General features: G+C 43.3%; 1 protein-coding gene across 1 annotated transcript in view; it reads left to right on the top strand.

Annotated features, from left to right (window-relative positions):
* LOC144680701 (pecanex-like protein 2) overlaps positions 1–24,557 on the top strand; it is a 211,603-nt gene that overhangs the window by 184,920 nt on the left and 2,126 nt on the right. The window contains exon 33 of the mRNA XM_078541957.1: positions 2,843–3,297. Coding sequence (XP_078398083.1) covers positions 2,843–3,297 — 455 coding nt within the window. The remainder of the gene's footprint in view (positions 1–2,842; positions 3,298–24,557) is intronic.

Genomic DNA, 24,557 nt, shown 5'->3' on the forward strand with positions numbered 1-24,557 from the left:
TAAGTCATCCATGATTATTGCCGTCCCTCTGTCACAAGCACCCAATATTTCTTCTTGTATACTTTGTCTTACATTGTGGTTACTGTTAGGGGGCCTGTAGACCACTCCCACGAGTGACTTCTTTCCCCTGTTATTCTTCCTCTCCGCCCAAACTGATTCTAAATCCTGATCTCCTGAACCAAGATCATCTCTAGTTATTGCACAAATGCCATTCTTGATAAGCTGTGCTACCCTTCCACCTTTACCTAACTTCCTAATCTTCTTGAAGACAAGGGTGCCTGTCCCATAACTACTATAACCATTTATTTAAACCTGTAAACATTTCACTGCAGTAAAATGTCCTTGTTGATCTGATCCTTTGTTTGTTTGAAATGTCTAACACTAAAATGAATTTGGATTGGGTGACCCATGATTTCTGGCAGTAAATCCCCAAGTTCCAATGGTGGGGAAGGTCATGGGTTCAAACTCCAGCCTTGAATGACTGTATCCCATCAGGACTTTCCTGCCAGCTTTTGCCAATTCTTTAGATGAAACGTTGTTCCCATCTGGAATCTAGCAAGACCCTCTACATACCCTCATCTGTTGTTAGGAGCACATCTCAACCTCAGTAAATGTTGAGTTGTCAGAAAGCTTTTAGCATAAGGGATCAACCATTTAGCACTGAGAAGAGGAGGAATTTCTTCATGCAGAGGGTTGTGAATCTTTGGAATTCTCTACTTAGGGCTATGGATTCTTAGTCTGTGAATATATCCCAGACTGAGATCAATAGATTTTGGGCACTTCGGCAATCAAAGGATATAAGAATACTGGAGTTGATGTCACAGTTCAGCCATGATCTTATTGAATAGTGGAGCTGTTATGGCCTACTCCTGCTGCTATTTCTTATATCCTAATTTGACATCTTTAAAATGAAAGGGGATTTGACACTGTGTTGGGCATGAAGGAACATTGTGTCAGGTGTCCCAATGATGTTTCTGACAGCAGCGTCATCATTTTACTACTAACTACATCACAAAAACATTAGCTGATGACTGTACAGGTGACAGTGCCCATTTAATAGATAGTTGTAGTTTAAAGTTTAACCAGTCCAACTGCAGGAAAGCAATCCAATCATCCAATGTAGCAAGAGATTTTAAGGAAGTACGATAGCATTCGCAGGAAGTGTTACATAGGGAGTCCGATCGCAATAGCTACAGCCAAGTGCTGTACACTGAGAGTACGTAGCAACCTCAACTGAATAAAATTTTCAAAAAACAAATCCATACAACTAAATTCAATTCTTCATCAGAGTGTTTGGAAACCGTTACAATGGCCGGCTGGATTAGCCAAGTGTGTATTTGGGTAAAGAACCAACAAAAGTATTCTATTTAATGAGCCAGTGATTGATAGACAGGCTTAAACATAATATAAATCCCCCTGAGACTAACTGTACAGTTAGACTCCACCTGGAATATTCTGGGCACCACACCAAGCAAACAGTCCTAATCACATTTATTTGCTTTGTTCCCATATGCCTTCAACCCCTTCTTCTTTATCCACCTATCTATCCAATCTATTCTTGAATGTGAACATAGTTTCTGCCTCAACCACTAAGTCCTGAAGTGAATTCCACAGCCTCACAACTCTGTGTGTAAAGATGTTTCTGTTGTTCTCTAGTCTACATCCCTTACATTTAATCTTTTATCTATGGTTCCTTATTCAAGTCCCTCATCTACGAGAAACAGTCTCTCCCATCTCTTCATAATTTGAAATACTGCCATCACATTGCCCATAATCTACTGTGCTGTAATGAAAAAGATTCTAATATTTCATGTCTTTTGCCCTTACTTTCATATATCCATGATAAATTCCAATGTCTTCATTTGTAATCCCTATTACCTACATAAATTTATACTGGATAAAGTTGACAGATGTAAGCTTTTAATATATTTTAGGTTTATCTAGGTAACAAATTGTAGAAGAAGAATAAAATATTCTTTTAATTGAGTACATGACTCAGTTATAAAACAGTTTTGGGATATTTTGCACGTGCTTGTTGTAGGAAGTTTCTACATTTCCACAAATGTGATCACCTTCTCCACTTAATTTCAAAACATTTCAGATCTACTAAAGGCTGTCCTGTAGGTTTTGAAAAGATCACATCTCCAACCATATCTGAGAGTGGTTTTGCAAATTAGGATTGAATTCAGGACCCTAATGTACAATGTAATCCCCACCCTAGATGTTGAGAATGTATTATGTTTGGATTTTTTCATGTCTGTCCTATGCAGGGTTATAAATATGCATGGATGAGCTATTGCTTTTACATAGCTCTAGTGAATTATTCAGGGAGGTTCATGCTCTCCTTTTTAAAATTTATCTTTCTTGGGACGTGGATGTCACTGGCAAGACTGGCATTTATTGTCTATCTTGATTTCCCCTCGAGAAGGTGATGGCGGGCGTTCTTCTTGAATCGCTGCACTGTGTGTGGAGAAGGTGTTCTCACAGTGCTATTGGATAGAGAGTTCCAGCATCTTGACTTGATGACAATAAGGAAAAGTTTATTTCAGTATATTTCCAAGCCAGGATGGTGCGTGACTTACACTTGCTACCCTTGTCCTTAGTTGGTGGTGGTTACTGGTTTGGGAGGAAATTGAAATAATATATTTGCCAAATTTTCTTCATTTGAATAGTCAACCCCTATACAATTACAATCAGTCAACAGGCAATATCTAAATCTAACCTGTGTAAAGTATACAAGAAGAGGCAATGGATTTAGTTTAACTTTGTCCAAGGGTTTTAATTGTATCAGTGAAATTGCAATGATTGAGTTACAGTTCAATCTGTTCCTTTTGCATTGCAGGACGAAGGGAGCAAAGGAGCTGTTCAGTGCAGGTTTGTTCATCCCGATCAGAGGCCCAGCGACCACCTGCTACAAGTCAGTCAGGATCTATGCTGGAAACACAGCAGCCATCTTCACAGGCATCAACATCTGTCCAGGGCCTGGTTCAAAGGTTATCCAACAGCCAGCTGTCGTTCAATAATTCAATTGCTTCTATGATATCCCAAGTACCTCGACTCTCCACTGCAAGCCAGCTCAGTAGCCAGGGCCACTCGGGCGCACAAAACAGGTGCAGCATCACCTCCTCCACAAGCTCCACCCTCAGCCTCTTGTTTGGGAAAAGAAGTTTATCCAACGGACTTGTGATATCCGGGCTGTCAGCAGCAGAGGGAGGGAACACAACTGACACCCAGTCAACAAGCAGTGTCAACATTGCACTTGGACCATCAGTCAGTCGTGGGAGCCAAATGACAAAGGTAACGCAGCAATTTTTCACCTCCATTCTAGGGGGTCCCAGTAGAATTCAGTGCCCAGAGATTATTTTTATTCATTCTTGGGATGTGGGCATCCTTGACATGGACAATTGCCTCTACCTAATTTTCCTTGAGAAGGTTGTGGTGAACTACTATGGTCTGTGTGGTGTAGGTACATCCAGAGTGATGTTAAGTAGGGAGTTCTATGATTTTTGACTCAGCATCAATGAAGGAACAGCAATATATTTCCAAGTGAGGATGGTGTATGATTAGGAGGGGAACTTGCGGATGGTGGTGTTCCCATGCATCTGCTTCCCTTGTCCTTCTAAGTGGAAGAAGCCACGGGTTTGAAAGGTGCTGTCAAAGAAGCCTTGGCGATTTGCTGCAATGCACCTTGCAGCCATGGTGCAGTGGTGGAGGAGTGAGTGAATGTTTAAGGTGATGGGTATGATGCCAATCAAGCGAGTTACTTTGTCCTGCGTGGTGTTTGGATCTGGGGCAGGAGGGTTGTAAGTTTGAGTCTCTGGACTGTCTGCGCACTCTTGGTTGGGAGAGTTTTGTTCATTCTGCAGCTGATAGCTGGATCACAGCTTGGACAGACAATCCACACAGAGTATGGACAGATTTAGTGGACAACTCTTCATTTGGCCCAACCTCTCCTCCAAGCTGAAGGCAGGTGGGGACACATAGAAAACGGAGGGAGAAAGAAAAGAACCACAAAATTAGATAAACTGATGGAGCTCAGTAACAACCAAAAGGAACAACCATAATAACAGATTTGTTAGCAACATCGATCACATCAAACTGTTGTGAAGCAAATTAATGCAGGAAAAACTTATGGCTCTTGTTTTATTTTCCCTAAGTAATCTACCTTTGCCTCCTCTCTCCAAGTGCTTTACAGTCAATGAAGTATTTTCTGAAGTGTGATCATTGCTGCAACGTGGGGAAACACAGCAGCCAATTTGCATTGCATTAGGGCTTAGGGCTCTCCTGCTGTGCACAAACTCAGAACACCTGCCAGTCCAGGTGTGTTTAGTGGTTTTCACTGATACATGCACATATTTACCTCTGTGTACAAATAATGATGGGAAAAACTGAAATGAGAAGAAATCCAGATACATTGCAATTAGGGAAGAGAATCTACATAATGTAAAAAATGCACAGGAACATAGAAACAGGAGGAAACTATTTAGATAAAAACAAAAAACTGCGGATGCTGGAAATCCAAAACAAAAACAGAAATATCTGGAAAAACTCAGCAGGTCTGGCAGCATCGGCGAAGAAGAGAAAAGTTGACGTTGGCCCTTGTACCTATTCCAATGAGAACCTGGCTGACCTGTGACCAACTCCTTATACACACCTTTGTCCATATCCCTTAATACATTTGGTTAACAAAGTTTATCAATCTTAGATTTAAAATTAAGAATTGATCTGGCACCAAGTGCTGCTTGCAGAAGAGAATTTCAAATTTCTACCACCCTTTGTGTGTAGTAGTGTTTTCTTCATGTTTGAACTTCACTTTTGAAAGGCCTGGATCTATTGTTTGGCTGTCTTCTTTCATCCTAGATTCTCATCCACAGATGCAGTTTTTCTCTGTCAATCCTATCAGTTCCCATTAATATCTTGAAAACTTTGATCAAATCAACCCTTAATTTTCTGAATTACAGGGAATACAACCCTATTTTGTGCAATCTCACCTCACAATTTAACTTTTGAGTCCAGGTATCATTCTAGTAAATCTATGCTGCAGTCCCTCCGAGGCCAATATGTATTTCCAAAAGTGTGGTGTCCAGAAATGTTCACACTACTCCAGGTATGGCCTAACTTGGTTTTGTATAACTGTAGCATAACTTCTACTCACTGATGCTCAATTTGGGTTCTGCCAGGGTTACTTAGCTCCTGACCTCATTACAGCCTTGGTTCAAACATGGACAAAAGATCTGAACTCCAGAGGAGAGGTGAGAGTGACTGTCCCTGACACCAAGGCAGCATTTGACTGGGAGCCCTAGCAGAGCTGGAGTCAATGGGAATCAGGGGGAAAACTCGCCACTGTTTGGGGTCATACCTAGCACAAAGGAAGATGGTTGTAGTTGTCAGAGGTTAGTCATCTCAGTTCCAGGACATCACTGCAGGATTTCCTCAGAGTAGTGTCCTAGGCCCAACCATCTTCAGCTGTTTCATCAATGACCTTCCTTCCATCATAAGGTCAGAAGTGGGGATGTTCGCTGATGATTGCACAATGTTCAGCACCATTTGTGATTCCTCAGATACTGACGCAGTCCATTTCCAAATGCAGCAAGACCTGAACAAAATACAGGCTTGGGCTGACAAGTGGCAAGTAACATTCGCACCACACAAGTGCCAGGCAATGACCACCTCCAACAAGAGAGAATCTAACCATCACCCCTTGACATCCAATGGCATTACCATCGCTGAATCCCCCACTATCAACATCCCGGGGCTACCATTGACCAGAAACTGAACTGGACTAACCATATAAATACTGTGGCTACAAGAGCAGATCAGAGGCTAGGAGTCCTGTGGCAAGTAACTTACCTCCTGACTCCCCAAAGCCTATCCCACCATCTATAAGGCACAGATCAGGTGTGTGATGGAACACTCTCCACTTGCCTGGATGAATGCAGCTCCAACAACACTCAAGAAGCTCAACACCATCCAGGACAAAGCAGCCTGCTTGATTGGCACCCCGTCCACAAACATACACTCCTTCCAGCACCGATGCACAGTGGCAGCAGTGTGTACCATCTACAAGACGCACTAAAGGAACTTGCCACAGCTCCTTAGACAGCATCTTCCAAACTCACAACCGCTACCATCTAGAAGGACAAGTGCAGCAGACACATGGGAACATAATTACCTGGAAGTTCCCCTCCAAGCCACTCACCATCCTGACTTGGAAATATATCGCTGTTCCTTCACTGTTGTTAGGTCAAAATCCTGGAACTTCCTGCCTAACAGCACTGTGGGTATATCTACATCCACATGGACTGCAACAGTTCAAGAAAACAGCTCACCATCACCTTCTCGAGGGCAATTAGGGATAGGCCTAGCCAGCAATGTCCACATCTCATGAAAGAATTTTTAAAATCCTCTTATTCTAACCCTCCAGGTATAAAGCCAGCATTTCATTAGCCTTGGCAAGGTTGGTGCTGGAGGTAGGATCCCCTGTTAAGGCTGATGGGACTGTCTGCATCCTAGATGTCAACCTTCTTTCTGCTTCCTCCTGACCCACGGAAGCCTGTTCTGTTTTGTTGGGTTTTTATGCTTCCAATTCCATTTACCTGTTACAGTTTAGCTCTTCTCACATTCCCATATTGTCTTTTATTCCTTTGATTTATTCCATTTTGCCTTTTTTGTTTATGTGCATTAATGGTGAGAGCCTGAAACGTTGGTATTTAGAGAGACCTGGATGTTCTGAACATGAATCACACAAACTTAATATGCAGGCACAGCAAACAATTAGGAAAGAAAATTTTATGTTAGCTCATAGTACAAAGAGATTACAGCATAAGAGCGAAGAAGTCTTTCTCCAATTGAATAGGGGCTTAGTGAGACAGTTTGGTGTCCTTATCTAAAGAAGGATATACTACCCTTGGAAGGAGTGCAGCAAAGGTTTGCTAGACTGAGTCTTAGGATAAGGGGATCGTCATATGAGGTGATATTGAGTAGACTAGGCCTAAATTCCCTGGAATTTAGAAGAATGATCTCATTGAAACATAGAAAATTCTTAAAGGAATTGATCAGGTAGATTCTGGAAGGATGTTTACCCTGGTTGGAGAGCCTAGAACTAGGTATCACAGTATCAGAATAAGGAGTCAGTCATTTAGAACTGAGATAAAGAGAAATTTCATCACTTAGGGTTGTAGATCTTTGGAATTCCATGCCTCAGAGGGCTGTGGACATCGCTCAGATGTTGAACATATTCAAGACAGAGATCGATAGATTTTTAAATACAAAGTGAATTAAGGGATATGGAGACAGCATAGGAAGTGGAATTGAGGTAGATGATCAGCCATGATCGTATTGAATGGTGGGATGGGTATGAAGGGCCAAATGGATAATACTGCTCCTATTTCTTGTGTTCTTGTGACACCTCTCTTTGACCATTTCCTGATCCTATTGTACCATTTTATTCTGTGTCATTCCCATTGCAGTTTTCACCATCCTTTCCTTTCCTTTGTCCTGTTCCTCCTTGTTTTGTCCTGGTCAACATCTATCCCTCAACTAACATCACTAAAATAGATTACCTGATCATTATCACACTGCTGTTTGTGGGATCTTGCTGTTGTCAAATCAACTGCCACATTTCCTGCATTACAACAGTGACTGCACTTCAAAAGTGCAACCAAGACAACTTCCACCCTCTCAGGTTGACATAATGGATTCCATGGCACTAGTAAACAAGAGCAAGGGAGTTCTTTCCAGTATCCTGGCTAACATTTAACCCTCAACCAACACTGAAAACAAATTATCTGGTCATTTATCTCATTGCTGTTTGTGGAACCTTGTTGTGTAAACTTTGGCTGCTGCTTTTTCTACATTGTAACAGTGACTACATTTTAAAAGTACTTTGTTGGCTATAAAGCAGTTTGGCATGTTCCAAGGTCAAGAAAGCTGCTATATAAGTGCAAGCACTTTCTTCTTTGATTCTGATCATGTGTAATACCTTCCAGCCCTGAGGAAGGGTTTATACCTGACATGAGTTTCTCCGACAGACCTGTTAAGGTGTCTAGCTTTTTCTATTTTAGTTTCTGAGCTGCAGGGTTGGTTTTTTCAGCCTATAAGAGGAGAGTAACCACTGGAGGCTCCAACATTATCCTAGTTAGGCTATCTCAGCATCTGGACCACATTTCTGATGTTGAGATCTTGTGAGTATCGTGTCATAATCAACACACTTGGTCAATCCAGTATTTGCTGAGCAGCATTCAATTGTTGAAGGTCTCTGTAAGTATAGTCACAGTTTTTCAGCTGCTGTTTCTGATGTCTGCTAAATGGTTTAGTTAATCCTGTAGGATTGGCAGTTAAGGGAGTTCTTATTGTCCTTTAATAAGATCAATATTCCTGCCATGTGTTCCAGAGAGAGCCTGAAGCAAAGGTTTGCTGAAATACTCCGATTAAGATGAGAGCTACTTCTGGTACTGGCATTTTATATAATTCAACAGGCAGCCCTGAAGGCATGAACGTTGCTAATTTATTTCATTGCTTTGCTATGTCTGAACTCAATATATTTTAATCTTTCTCGGTAAGCCCTGATAGCAAAGTATGGAAGTAAAGGTAAATATTAGCCCTAGAGGAAAATCGGTAAAAATATCATTTTTGATAATATATATTAAAAAATTATTAAAAACCTCATGTTGTCCAATTTGTGGACATGTTAAAAGAACTCGTCTGACAGGATGATTCAGTAATTGACAGGTTGGAGACCAGAGTATTATTCTATTTGTCTCAAAATATGTTGGCTGTGAAATTCTGTTCCTTAGCACATCCCCATCACCCTCTTGTCAGCCCCGGCTTTTCAATGCTACGAGTACTGATTGGCTCCCAAAATGATGGCTGGATTGAGCATGCACAATACTGGTATGAGCGTACCAGGTGCCATTTTGATGAGGGCATTAGCACTGTTAAACTTCTGACAGCCAGTTAGTGAAGGTGGAGACCAAAGGTAAACCTTTACTCAGTTTTAGACTTATTCACAAAGTGAGACATTACAAATGTATAGCTCCTAACTCTACACCTTACCCCAGTGTCAGTAATTGTCCCTTTATGATCTTTTGAGTATACCAATTAAGCAAATTAATTAACAGCCCCTTAAAGGGGCACTGTAACAAAAATCTAAAACTTTAACAGAAACTTACCAAATTAAATTAAAATAACATTCCCGGGGCTAGTATCTCTTTATACTCTTTTGAGTATATCAGTTAAACAAATAAACTAATTAACTACTAAATCACACCTAAGTGTCTCTTTATATCTCTTTATACTCTTTTGAGTAAATAAAAAAAACAATTAAACTAAAGAACCGCCCCTGAAAGAGAGTGTTTTGTCCGACATTAATTTGCCATTTTGGAGCTCAACACTCTAACCAACACCCTCTCTCAAGCTTGCATTTTTAGATTAGTACCTGATTGTTTTCTGCTGCCTTTGGTTGCAATTGTAGAATTGTTTGGTGGTCCCTAGAGTTTATTAAAGTTGTTAAAGTTTATGGGAGTGGTGTGGTACATGCCAAAGAACATTGTTCTGACTTCAAGGATTCTGCACAAGACACGTGCTCCTAGATGTGGATGCAGTAGTATTCTTTCCCCTTGGAATGTCCAAGGGAATGATTAGAGGTGACACAAAACAAGACAGGCTGCTGGAAGAATAAGGAGTAGAGGGGTGAAGAGCACTCAGCTGGAGGTCATATCTGCCCAGGGTGCTCAGGGACCAATTGTCCTATGTCAGTGATGGACAATGTATCAGACTTCTCCAACAAAAACAAGAAATGCTGGAAAAACTCAGCAGGTCTGACAGCATCTGTGGAGAGAAGGACAGAGTTAACGTTTCTAGTCCATCAGAGCTGAAGAAGAGTCATACGGACTCGAAACGTTAACTCTGTCTTTCTCTCCACAGATGCTGTCAGACCTGCCGAGTTTTTCCAGCATTGTTTGCTTTTGTTTCAGATTTCCAGCATCCACAGTATTTTGCTTTTATATCAGACTTCTCCACTTCACTAAGGATGATCTTACTAAAATCTTCCAACTGTTGCAGGCACAACTGCCTCCTCAGAGCAGAGCTGGCCAATTTGCTGTGAAGGTGACTGTGGTCATGAACTTCTATGTGCCGGGCTTCTTCTAGGCTGGAGTGGGCAATGTTTTTTTCCTTTTTGTAACATTTCCCAGCTTGCCATCCACTGTTGCATAAGGAAGCCAACAAGGCTCTGTGATCCAAGAGACTGACACATTTCATTCTCGTGCCAGGGAGAAGCAGGCACAGCAAGCACGTATCTTCAGGAGGATTGCAGGCTTCTCCATGGTGCAATGTGCCATTGATTGCATACACATAGCTTTGCTGTCAACTCTGAAATGTACAACAACAGAAAGGGATTCTACTCACTCAATATCCAGCTGATGTGTGACCATATGCAGCGTGTTATACAGGTCAATTCCCAATATTATAACAGTATTCTATGGCGGTCTGCTATGCCATCTGCCTTTGAGCCACCATGACAAACCAGAGGTTGGCTACTGGGCAACAAGGGCTATCTTTTGACAACATGATTCATGACTGATGCTCAACACATGCACATGTGAGCAGCATATATACCATGTTGCCTCACAAAATGTGATGGAACCATTAGGATGCTTAAACAATGCTTTTGCTGACTGGACTGCTCTGGAGGAACTTGCAGTACTTGACAGAGTGGACGTCAAGATTCATGGTGATTTGCTGCAGACATGAGGAGTTATCCCTTGTCACCAGCTATACAACAATCAGCTGAGGAGGAGAAGGAAGCTGGGAGGCAAGCAACACACCCCCTTTCTGGCCAGGCTGTCCATGATTGACTCATCTAAGTGTGATATCAGTAAAAGCAACCCTAGTTCCTCATTCACCAATAGTCCCACACCTTCCCTTCCCTCTGTTACTGACCATCACAGAATGCACTATAAAATAAACATTCCAAACCAGATTTATAAGTTAAACCATGCATATTGATCACAAAGTCAACTAATCATCCTTGTGTATTCCCTTAGTGCGTACTTTCAGCTTGCCTTTGCCTGCTCCCAAGCAGTGCTACCTGATGGCTGTAGTATGGTTGGTGGAAGACTGCCGATGGCCATGGAGGACCCCTTGAGCAATTCTGGGTTAGATGGCCCAGCTTCAGGCTGCACCATCACACCATAAGTGGCAGCAACTAGGCTGTCTGTCTGTCTTACACGCATTGGAAAGGAACAATAACAGTGGGGATGGTGGCATAGTGATAATGTTAATGGATGAGTAATGCAGAGACCCATGCTAATACGCTAGTTCAAATCCCAACAAAGCAGCTAATGGAATTTAAATTATTATTATTTTTTAATTGGAATTAAAAGCTAGTCTCAGTAATAGTGACTACCCATCTAGTTTACTAATGCCCTTTAGGGCCTAGATGTGATGCCAGATCCACACAATGTGGTTGACTCTTAACTGCTCTCTGATATGGCCTAGCAAGTCACTCAGTTGTACCAAATCATTCCAGAAAAGTCAATGGAATGAAACTGCATGCACCATCTGGCAACGAACTAGGCACCAGAAATGACTATGGCACACCCTGCCCAGTCAACCCTGAAAAGTCCTCCTTAATAACATATGGGGACTTGTGCCAAAACAGCATGATATAACCATACTCAATGAATCATACTTACAACCAATGTCCCAGATACCTCCATCACCATACCTGGGTGTGTCCTGTTGCACCAGCAGTCGGACAGACCCACCAGAGGTGGCAGCACAGTGGGACATAGTCAAGAGGAAGTGGCCTTGGGAGGCCTCACACATTCACTCTGGACCCCATGAAGCCTCATGGCATCAGGTCAAACATGGGCAAGGAAACCTTTGACTGATTGCCACCTATCCCCTCCAGATTGAACATCATTTGTGAGAAACAATGAGGGTAGCAAGGGTACAGAATGTACCCTGGATGGGGATCTTTAATGTCCATCGCCTTGAGTGACCCGATAGCACACTACTGACCGAGCTGGTCAAGTCCTGAAGGACATATCTGCTAGACTTGGCCTGCAGTAAGTGGTGAGAGAACCAAGTGGAAAAAACCTACTTAACCTCACCCTCACCAGTATATCTGTTACAGATGTATCTCTCCATGAGGGTATTGTTAGGAGTGATCACTGTACAGTTGTTGTGGAATCAATACCATCCATCATGTGTGGCACTACTGCTGTGCTAAATGGGATAGATTCAGAACAAATTTAATAACTCAAAACTGGGAATCCATAAGCTGATGTAGGCTATCAGCTGCAGCAGAGTTGCATTCAATCACATTCTGTAACCGCATGCCAGCATATTCCTCACTACCATTACCATCAAGCCAGGGGATCAACCCTGGCTTAATGAGGAGTGCATACCAGGAGCAACACCAGACAGACCTAAAAATGAGATGCCAACCTGGTGAAACTACAACACAGGACTACATGCCTGATAAACATCAAAAATAGACAAAGCTAAAGGATCAAACAACCAACGGATCAGATCAAGGCTGTGCAGTCCTGCCACATGTAGCCATGAATGCCAGTGGATAATTAAACAACTAGCAGGTGGAGGAGGAGGCTCCACAAATATCTCCCTCTCCAGTGATGGAGCAGCCTAGCACATCTGCGCAAAAAACAACGCTGAAGCATTTGCAACCATCTTCAGCCAGAAGTGCCCAGTGGATGATCCATCTTTGCCTCCTCCTGCCAGCATTACAAATGCCAGTCTTCAGCGAATTCAATTCACTCCAAGTGATGTCAAGAAACAGCTGAAGGCACTGGATACAGCAAAGCCTACTGCCCCTAACAACATTCCCGCAGCGGTATTGAAGACGTGTGCACTAGAACTAGTTGTGCCCTAACCAAGCTGTTCCAGTACAGCTGCAACACTGGCATCTACCTGACAATGTGAAAAATTGCCCAGCTATGCCCTGTCCACAAAAATAGGACAGATCGAATCCAGCCAATTACCTCTCCATCAGTCTACTCTTGATCATCAACAAAGTGTTAGAAGGTGCCGTTGACAGTGCCAACAAGCGGCAGTTACTGACCAATAACCTGTTCAGTGCTGCTCAGTTTGGGTTCTGCCAGGGCCAGTCAGCTACTGACCTCATCACACATCTAAAAACAGAGAGTGCTGGAAATCTTAGGTTGGGCAGCATCTGTGGAGAGAGAAAAGAGTAACAGAGTTAATGTTTCAAGTCCAATATGACTCTTCTTCGGACCTCATTACAGCCAAGAGATGAAAATGACTGTCTTTGACATCTAGACAGCATTTGACCGAGTGTGGCATCAAGGAGCCCCAGCAAAATTGAAGTCAATCTGAATTAGGGCTAAACTCTCCACTGGTTGGAGTCATGCCAAGCACAAAGGAACAAGGTTGTGGTTGTTGGAGGCCAGTCATCTCAGCCCCAGGACATCACTGCAGGAGTTACCCAAGGTAGCGTCCTAGGCCCAACCATCTTCACTGCCTCATCAATGATCTTCCCTCCATCATAAGGTCAGAAATAGGGATGTTTGCTGATGATTGCACAGTGTTCAGTGCTGTTTGCGACTTGTCAGATATTAGAGGTGCATATTCAGACACCTTTAAATGAGTTGAGGATTTCTGACTCTACTACCCTTTCAGGCAGAGTTCCAGACCCCCACAACCCATTGGGGTGAAAACAATTGTACTCGAACACAATCTGTAACCTCATGGCCTGGCATATTCCCCTCTCTACCATTACCACTAAGCCAGGGGATCAACCCTGGTTCAATGAAAAGTGCAAGAGAGCATGCCAGGAGCAGCACCAGGCATAACTAAAAATGAGGTGTCAACCTGCTGAAGCTATAAGACAGGATTACTTGCGTGCCAAACAGCATAAGCAGCAAGTGATGGACAGAGCTAAGTGATCCCACAACCAACGGATCAGATCTAAGCTCTGCAGTCCTGCCACATCCAGTTGTGAATGGTGGTGGACAATTAAACAACTCACCGGAAGAGGAAGCTCCACAAATATCCCCATCCTCAATGATGGGGGAGCCCAGCACATCAATGCAAAAGATAAGGCTGAAGCATTTGCTATAATCTTCAGCTAGAAGTGCCAAGTGGATGATCCACCTTGGACTCCTCTGGAGGTGCCCAGCATCACAGATGCCAGTCTTCAGCCAATTCAATTCACTCCATGTGATATCAAGAAACAGTTGAAGGGACTGGACAAAGCAAAGGCTATGGGCCCTGACAATATTCCAGCAATAATACTGAAAACTTGTGCTCCAGAACATGCTATGCCCCTACTCAATCTGTTCCAGTACAGCTACAACACTGTATCTACCAGGCTATGTGGAAAATTGGCCCAGATATGTCCTGTACACAAAAAGCAGGTCAAATCCAACCCTACCAATTACTGCCCCATCAGTCTACCCTCGATCATCAGTAAAGTAATGGAAGGGGTCATCAACAGTACTAACAAGCGGCACTTGCTTAACAATAACCTGCTCACTGACACCCAGTTTGGGTTCTACCAGTGCCACTCAGTTCCTGACCTCATTACAGCCTTGGTTCAAGCATGGACAAAAGAGCTGAACTCCCGAGGTGAGGTGAGAGTGACACCAAGGTTGCATTTGACCGAGTGTGGCATCAAGGAGCCCTTGCAAAACTGTAGTCAATGGGAATCAGGGTGAAAACCCTCCACTGTTTGGAGTCATACCTAGCACAAAGGAAGATGGTTGTGGTTGTTGGAGGTCAGTCATCTCGGATCCAGGAGATCACTGCAGGAGTTCCTCAGGGTAGTGCCCTCAGCCCAACATCTTCAGCTGCTTCATCAATGACCTTCCTTCCATCATAAGGCCAGAAGTGGGGATGTTTGCTGATGATTGCACAGTGTTCAGCACCATTCGTGACTCCTCAGATACTGAAGCAATCCATGTCCAAATGCAGCAAGACCTGGACAATATCCATGCTCGGGCTGACAAGTGGCAAGTAACATTCGTGCCACACAAGTGCCAGGCAGTGAACATCTCCAACAGGAGAGAATCTAACCATCATCCCTTGATGTTCAATGGAATTACCATCACTGAATCCCCCATTATTAATATACTGGGAGTTACCATTGACCAGAAACTGAACTGGACTAGCCATATAAATACTGTGGCTACAAGAGCAGGTCAGAGGCTAGGAATCATGCAACAAGTAACTCATCTCCTGATTCCCGAAAGCGTGTCCACCATTTACAAGGCACAAGTCAGGAGTGTGATGGAATACTCCCCACTTGCCTGGATGAGTGCAGCTCCAACAACACTCAAGAAGCTTGACACCATCCAGTACAAAGCAATCGCTTGATTGGCACATCCACATTCACTCCCTCCACCACTGATGCACAGTAGCAGCAGTGTGTACCATCTACAAGATGCACTGCAGGAATTCACCAAGGTGCCTTAGACAGCACCTTCCAACCCCACGACCACTACCATCTAAAAGGACAAGGGCAGCAGATAGATGAAACGCCTTCACCTGGAAATTCTCCTCCAAGTCACTCATCATCCTGGCTTGGAAATATATCGCCGTTCCTTCACTGTCGCTGGGTCAAAATCCTGGCACTCCCTTCCTAACAGCACTGTGGCTGTACCTGCACCACATGGACTGCAGCAGTTCAAGAAGGCAGCTCACCACCACCTTTTCAAGGGCAACTAGGGATTGGCAATAAATGCTGGCTCAGCCAGCGTAGCCCACATCCATAAATAAAATAATTTTTTCCTCATCTCCCCTCTAATCTTTCTACCAATCACTTTAAATCTATGCCCTTTAGTCACTGATCTCTTTGCTAAAGTAAATAGGCCCTTCCCATCCACTCTATCCAACCCCTCACAATTTTGTACATCGCAGTCAAATCTTCCCTCAGCTTCTTCTGTTCCAAGGAGAACATCCCCAGCCTATACAATCTTTCCTCATTGCTGTGATTTCCCAGTCCTGGCAGCATCCTTAAATTTCCTCTGTGCGTTCTTTAGTGTCCATCTGCAGAAAGACTTGGACAACATTCAGGCTTGGGCTGAGAGGTGGTAAGTAACATTCATGCCATACCAGTGCCAGGCATGACTATCTCCAGCAAGAGAGAAACTAACTATCTACCGTTGACATCATTACAATCACTGAATCCCCCACCATCAACATCATGGGGTTACCATTGACCAGAAACTGAAACAGTCATATAAATATATGACTACAGAGCAGCTCGGAGGCAGGGAATTCTACAGTGAGTAATTCATTTCCTGACTCCCCAAAGCTTGATCACCATCTACAAAGCTTAAGTCAGGAGTGTGATGGAATGTTCTCTACTTGCCTGGATGAGTGCAGCTCCAACAGCACTCAACAAACTCAAAGTACCCTCCAGGAAAAAGTAGCATGCTTCATCAGCACTCCATCCACCATTTTAAACATTCACTCCTTCCACCACCAACACACTGTGGCACCTGTATATACCATAATTCAAGATGCACTGCAGCAACTCGTCAAGCCTGCTTCAACAGAACCTTCCAAACCCATGACCTCTACCACATAGAAATACAAGGGCAGCAGACATGTGGGAACACCACCACCTGCAAGTTCCCCACAGCTGGGTTAATGAATGGGTTAATGGAGTTGGTCACCACTTCCACATTGGAAAGGATGGGTTCCAAGCACTGCGCCAAGTTGGTGCTGGACTCTTCCATACTTCTTGACATTGACTACAGAATCTCCGGTAGGCCTGCCAATGCATCAAGTTTTTCATTGTGCGTACCCATCAGCCGCCTTCTGTAGACTGCCCCTTCATGGTTCTCATCTGAGGTCCCTGCAGAAGAACTTGTGTATGACCTCACCCTTCAGCAAGCTGGCACCTGCACCACCCCTGACTCATACCCTGCTTGCAGGCTACTCATGCCTAGTGTATCACTACGTGCAGATCCCTTCTCCAAGCTACCCTGTAGAGTATGTGGCACTGTCAGTACTTGAGCTGGTGGCAGTGAGTGGCACTGTTTCATCTTCATCAGGTGTCTTCCTGACCTTCCACTGCTAGCTCTTCCACAGCAGCCTGGCCAAGTTGCAATTCTTGATTGTCACAACTTAGAAAGGAACAAATGTGGGAACGAGAAAGGAAGAGGTGCACATTTATACCATCTGCAGCTTGTAAATCAAAAGTGATTGTGGGATTATTTGGAAAATGGGATGTGAGAAGGAGGATTAGGCAGGAGCATACCATCAACTTCAATGGTTTCAACCTGCCGCTGGCCACACCCTCAGGAATGGGCACGAAAATGATGGCAGCCAACTTCTCTTCCATCAGGGTAAGGACATGCAGCTGTGTCTGTCCCCCGGTTAGCACCTGCTGCTGTCATTGTGCACCACTTGTCCTGCAAGAGGGAATAAATTGTCAGTGAATGAGCTGCAATGTGTTTGTATGACGTGGCTGTCATGATTGAATAGCTGGCAATCTGCGCAAGCTGTAAGATATAGGTGTGAAGCATTCTACAGGGCTAAGTGTATCAGGGTGAGGTAAAGCTGTGCATGTTAAATATGAGTGATGATTGATAGGGATTATTGTTAGGTGAGTGATGGGAATGCAGTGTATTAAGCAGAGAGACTAGTAATTCAGTTGGTGGGATATGACATTTAAAGATACATTCACTGACCTTGACCAATCATGTGAGGTCATAAAACTTTTTGGGATACTACTTCCAGGTCCTCAGAGCTAAACTCCTGGTATTGATCGCCACAGCTGTCTTTGCCTTTGCAAAGTTTGTCTGGAGGATCTCCTGATGCCCTGTAGATGGATGACATCTCTGCTCCTCTCCAATTCCTGTACCAAGGCCTCCAGTTAAAAATCTTGGAGTCCATTTTGTACCGTGTTGAGCCATATTGAGTGCTTCCCTTTTAGAATGCCTCAGATCTAACTGTAATGTTGACCTGGCCCTACAGTCCGATGGGGAAGGGTGGAGAGGACTGGTGTGAAATCTCAGAAAAGTAGGTTCAGGTTTCTTATCATGGAAGGGTTAGGAGAGACCTGGAGTCATGGGGGAAGAAGATGGGGAGTTGTGGGATCAGATGGGACTCATTCAGGCAAGGGAACGTTAGGGGAAGGGACGCCTCTTGTTTGTCTTCACCCATTATGATGAGCAGCACAAGGTCATTACGAAAGGTGCCGGCATAGCGACCAAAAATCAAGGGGTGTGTATTGCCCTTGTGTTCTCGTCAAGTGTAAGCCCTTCGTGCCCGGGAAATATTTATAATTTTGCACTCAGCATTATCACTGTTTAGTGACTGGTGCTGATCGGGGAAACTACGCCAAGGATGAGTGTGTGTATTCACCTCATGGAACTTTACGAATCTCACAACTTTGGGGCCTTGCCATTGTGGATGGGGTGTTGTCTCTGTCTGTGCTTTTATTTATTTTGTAGAGGATGCTATTACCTTGTGTTTAAACCTACTTTCTGAAAACCAGGAGATAATCCATGTTTTTAAATGAATTACCCACAGAACAGATGAGTCACAAGACTGTGAGCAGAAACTGATGGCTATTAATGGAGCAGGAATTAGTCCCTCTTTGGCATCTCGGTGTAGATCTGGCAGTCTCCCAAAGATTGTACAGGAACAGATGGCTCTTTATTAATTAATGTATAATCTGAGAGTTTGGACAAGAGAAACTGAGTCACCTGAAAGTGAAATAGAATTGTTCCAAACAGGAGAGAGTTGAGGCAGAAGTGGGAGAAGAAACCTTTCCCAAGATCAAAAGGTTAAGTGGGAGTTGTGATCTCCTGATTCACCCAAACTACCTAAAGAACTGAATTGGAAGGGGATTCTGTCCTGCAAAGTTGTGAACACAAAAGGAATATGGAAATACAGCCAACTTTAGACAGCTTCACCACCATGCAGTGTAGTGGCCTGCTCCATCAACTTACCGAATCCAAATAATCACAGATAAACTCAACAAAGAGAGAGATGGGAACGAGTGAAAGTATATATGAGCCAAAGAAGGAAACAGAAAAAGTGGAGACAAGCAGAAAAAGAAAGGGAGGAGAAGGAGAGACAGGTACAGGGAGTGAGGGCAATTTTATTTTGTCCATGAGTATTGCGTTGGATGATCAACTAGTTTACATCTGTTTGCCTTGCCATGTGACCATTTATCTTCAAATATTCTCTCACTTTCCGTTCTCCTGGAATCCTACATAGGGGCAAAACTGCAGATAAAGCAATATAAAATAATGCAAAATATCTGATCACAGAGCATATAACACGTTTGGCTGATTACATATTTCTGCCTCAATTTGCATGAGCATCCAATTTCCTGAGCTACATCAGCCCCCCTGAAAATGCACCTTGTGACATTCCATAACAAAACACCTGATGGTCAATTTATTTATTCTTAATTGATTGTAAGTAACTTTACTGTTAGTTACTTAAACAAATGATATACCTTTTTTTAACGTTGAAGGAGACTGTGGGGGTTACTTTGGTGGAAGGGTGAAAGCGGTGTTAATTGGATGCCATTTTAGATATGCCTTTTTTAAAATTTGGCTTTAGGCTGCAATTTTGGTCCTAATGGCCGATTATCATAATTTGAATTTGCCTGGCCGGGCTAAAATTCAGAGGCTGATTAGATGCAATTTTCAGCAGCGAGTTGACTCAGGCATCGAGATATGGTACAGCAGGTTCTTGGAGATTCTGGAGGTCTGAGATTAGGAAGAGGGATGTCCTGTTCCTGCATGGGAGAAGGAGTCTGCCTTGCCCGCCTGTTCCTCTCTCCTGTAGCAGCTGGTACTGCGCTGTCTGCCTTTATGTCCTCTTCCCATTTCTCCCACAGACCACTGGAGACCCCTAACAAGATATGCATGATCAAGAATTCCCTTTCCGCATGAAGTACCCAATAAGGAAGAGTAGCACATAGCACTCACTTTTTTGGGGTGAAGTCCTTAGCAAATTTCTAGAATAAATGTTGCTCAAGTGTAGGTGAAGTCTTGACAAAAGAGCCCCAGAAAGTCTCCTGATGTCTTCTTTAAACCTTTAGTAATAAGTGACAGTAAAAGATGATATACCTTTTAATTAGTGCTCAAAATCCTCTGCAACGGGTAGTTTATTCCCAGTCAGCTAGCCACTGTTAGGAGAGGGCATTAGCTCAGTGCAGTAGCCACTAAAATGTCATGCAGCCTTGTTAATGAGCCTTTTTGAGTTGAATGTGCCCCTCCCCAAGACGGCTGGAGCGACCCGTGAATCTTATTTGCAACAGGTGTACTTGGTGACCGCCTTGGTCCTCTCAGAGGCGGCATGTTTGGCCAGGTCCCCCAGCAGCAGGAGGCGGACAGAGGTCTGGATCTCCCTGGAGGACAAGGTCTGCCATTTGCTGTAGCGGACCAGGTGGGAAGCTTCGCAGGTGATGCGCTCGAAGATGTCGCTGACAAACGAATCCAAGACGCACATGGCCTTGGAGGAGATGCTCCTCTTGGGGTGGATCTGCTTCAACACCTGCTAGATGTAGTGCCTCCTTCTGTCTCCATTTGCGCTTCCTCTCGCCTCTGGCCCCTTTCCTGCTCACCACTTGCTTTAGCCCTTTCTTCGGGGCCATGCCCTTGGCCAGCGTCTCAGGCACAGACAAGAAGTTTTAATTTAAATAGCTATCAGCCCCTTAACGACCTTCTGGGTGGCTGTTCATAATATCTTGTGCTAAACAATGGCTAAGTTTGTGTTTCAGCTCAAACTCCCTTCTTAGTCATCTTGGAGGTCTTAAACACCTGAAGGAACCATCTGGTACATACAAACATACGAATTAGAGTAGGAGTAGGCCACTCGGCCCCTCAAGCCTGCTCCACCATTCAATAAGATCATGGCTGATCTGATTTTAACCTCATATTCCTGCCTACCACCGATAACCTTTCACCCCCTTGATTTTAAAGAATCTATCTGCCTCTGCCTTAAAGATATTGAAAAACTCTGCCATAACCACCTTTTGAAGAATTTCAAAGCCTCTCAATCCTCTGAGAGAAAAACATTTTCCTCATCCCTGTCCTAAATGGACGACCCCTTATTTTGAAACAGTGATATTAGAATAGAAACAATGTGCAGGGGTATAGGGAAAAGGCAGGGCAATGGCACTAGGTCATAATGCAAATTTGGAGAGCTGGTGCAGACATGATGGGCTGAATGGCCTCCTTCTGTGCCATTAAAATTCTGTGATTCTGTGATCCTGAGTTCTAGATTCCCCCACAAGAGGAAACATCCTTTCCACATTCACCCTGTCAAGTCCCCTCAGGATCTTATATGTTTCAATCAAGTCACCTTTTAATCTTCTAAACTCCAGCAGATACAAGCCTAGTTTGTCCAGCCTTTATCATATGATAACCCACCCAATTCAGGTGTTAATCTACTAAACTTTCTCTGAACTGTTTCTAAAGCATTTACATCTTTCCTTAAGTAATGAGACTAATACTGTACACAATACTCTAAATGTGGTCTCACCAATGCCCTGTATAACTGAAGCTTAGCCTCCCTACTGTTGTATTCAATTCCCCTTGCAATAAACAATAACATTCTATTAGCTTTTCTAATTACTTGCTGCACCTGCATACTAACCTTTTGTGATTCATGCACTATGACACCCATATCCCTCTGCATCTCAATCTTCTGCAATCTCTCACCGTTGAGATAATATGCTTTTTTTATTCGTCCTGCCAAAATGGATTACCTCATATTTTCCAACATTATTCTCCATTTGCCAGATCTTTGCCCACTCACCTAAACTATCTATATCCTTTTGTAGCCACCTTACATTCTCTTCACAACTTACTTTCCTACTGACCTTTGTGTCACCAGCAAATTTAGCAACCATACCAAATCATTTATATAAATTGTAAAGAGTTGAGACTCCAGCACTGATTCCTGTTGCAAATCACTCGTCACACCTGGGCAACCAGAAAATGAGCCATTTGTGCCTACTCTCTGTTTCCTGTTAGCTAGCCAATCTTCTATCCATGCCAATATGTTACCCACTATACCATGAGCTTTTATTTTCCGCAATAACCTTTGATGAGCCACCTTATCAAATGCCTTCAGAAAATCTAAGTACACCACATCCACCGGCTCCCCTTTATCCTCATTGCCTGTTACTTCTTCAAAGAACTCCAGTAAAATTGGTTAAACATGATTTCCCTTTCACAAAGTCATGTTGACTCTGCCTGATTACCTTGAATTTATCTAAGTGCCCTGTTATAAAGTCTTTAATAATAGCTTCTAACATCTTCCCTATGACAGATGTTAAGCTAACTGGCCTATAGTTTCCTGCTTTCTGTCTCCCTCCCTTTTTGAATAAAGGAGTTACATTAGCTATTATCCAATCTTATGGAAACTTCCCCAGATCTAGTGAATTTTGGAAAATTAAAACCAACGCATCAACTATCTCACTGGCCACTTCTTTTAAGACCCTAGGATGAAATCCATCAGGGTCCAGGGATGTGTCAACCTGTAGTTCCAACAGTTTGCTAAGTACCACTTGCTTAGTGATCGTAATTTTCTTGAATTCCTCCTTCCCTTCCAATTCTTGATTTACAGCTATTTCTGGGCTGTTACTTGTATCCTCTATAGTGAAGACTAATGCAAAATACCTATTCAACTCACCTGCCATCTCCTTATTTTTCATTAATAATTCCCCAGCCTTACTTTCTATAGGACTAACACTCACTTAACTCTTCTTTTTAAAATATCTATAGAAACCCTTACTCTGTCTTTATATTTCTAGCTAGTTTTCTCTCATATTCTAATTCTTTCCCTCTTATCAATCTTTTAGTCATTCTTTGCTGTTTTTTTATATTCTGTCTAATCTTCTGACCTGCCACCCATCTTTGCACAATTATATGCTTTTTCTTTAAGTTTGACACCGTCTTTAACTTTTTCTCATTAATCACGAATGGTGGATCCTCCCCCTGGAATTTTTCTTTCTTGTTAGAGTGTATCTATTCTGTGTATTCTGAAATGTCTCCTTAAATGTCTGCCACTGGATCTCTGTTGATCTATCCCTTACACTAAATTGCCAGTTCACTTTCACTAGCTCTGCTTTCATGCCCTCGCAATTGCCCTTATTTAAGTTTAAAATACTAGTTTTAGACCCAGTCTTCTCTCCCTCAAACTGAATATAAAATTCAATCATATTATGATCACTGCTACCTAGGGGCACCTTCACTATGAGGTTATTAATGAATCTTATCTCATTGCACAATACCAGGTCCAATATAGACTGCTCCCTGGAGATGCTCCAGTCTGCTGGAGATGATGATACTTAGAAAAGATGCCAATAGCTTGGAAAGGGCATAGAGGACATGTTTTTTTATTTATTCATTCATGGGCTGTGGCATCACTGGCTAGACCAGCATTTATTGTCCATCCCTAATTGCCCTTGAGAAGGTGGTGGTGAGTAACCTTCTTGAACTACTGCAGCTCATGTGGTGTAGGTACACCCATAGTGCTGTTAGGAAAGAAGTTCCAGGCTTTTGACCCAGTGACAGTGAAGGAACAGCGATATAGGTCTAAGTCAGGATGGTGTGTGGTTTGGAGCAGATCTTCCAGGTAGTGGTGTTCCCATGCATCTGCTGCCCTTGTCCTTTTAGGTGATAGAGGTCGCTGTTTGGAAGGTGTTGTCAAAGGAGCTTTAGTGAGTTGCTGCAGTGCATCTGCTAAATGGGGTACACACTCTTGCCACTGTGCATCAGTGATGGAGGGAGTGAATGTTGAAGGTGGTGGATGGGGTGCCAATCAAGGGGCTACTTTGTCGTGGATGATGTGCAGCTTCTTGAGTGTTGTTGAAGCTGCACTGATCCAGGGAAGTAGAGAGAATTCCATCACACTCCTGACTTGTGCCTTGTAGATGGTGGACAGGTTTTGGGGAGTCAGGAAGTGAGTTACTCGCTGCAGAATTCCCAGCCTCTGACCTGCTCTTGTAGTCACGTTATTTATATGGCTAATCCAGTTCAGTTTCTGGTCAATGGTAACCCCCAGGATGTTGATAGTGGGGGTTTCAGCAATGGTAATGCCTTTGAATGTCAAGGGGAGATGGTTTGATTCTCTCTTGTTGGAGATGGGCATTGTCTGGCGCTTATCAACCCAAGCCTGAATGTTGTCTAGTTCTTGCTGCATATTGGCACAGACTGTTTCAGTATCTATGGAGTGGTGAGTGGTGCTGAGCATTGTGCAATTATCAGATTACATACCCATGTCTGACCTTATGATGGACAGTAGGTCATAGATCATTGATGAAGCAGCTAGGATGGTTGGGCATAGGACACTACCTTGAGGAACTCCTGCACTGATGTCCTGGAATTGAAATGATTGACCTCCAAAGACCACAACCATCTTACTTTGTGCTAGGTATGACTCCAACCAGTGGAAGTTTCCCCCTTATTCCCATTGACTCCAGTTTTGCTAGGGCTCCTTGACGCCATACTTGGTCAAATGCTGCCTTGATGTCAAGGACAGGAACTCTCACCTCACCCCTTGAGTCCAGCTCTTTTGTCCATGTTTAAACC

This window comes from Cetorhinus maximus, chromosome 5 (assembly GCF_964194155.1).
Source record: "Cetorhinus maximus chromosome 5, sCetMax3.hap1.1, whole genome shotgun sequence".
NCBI classification, from domain to species: domain Eukaryota; kingdom Metazoa; phylum Chordata; class Chondrichthyes; order Lamniformes; family Cetorhinidae; genus Cetorhinus; species Cetorhinus maximus.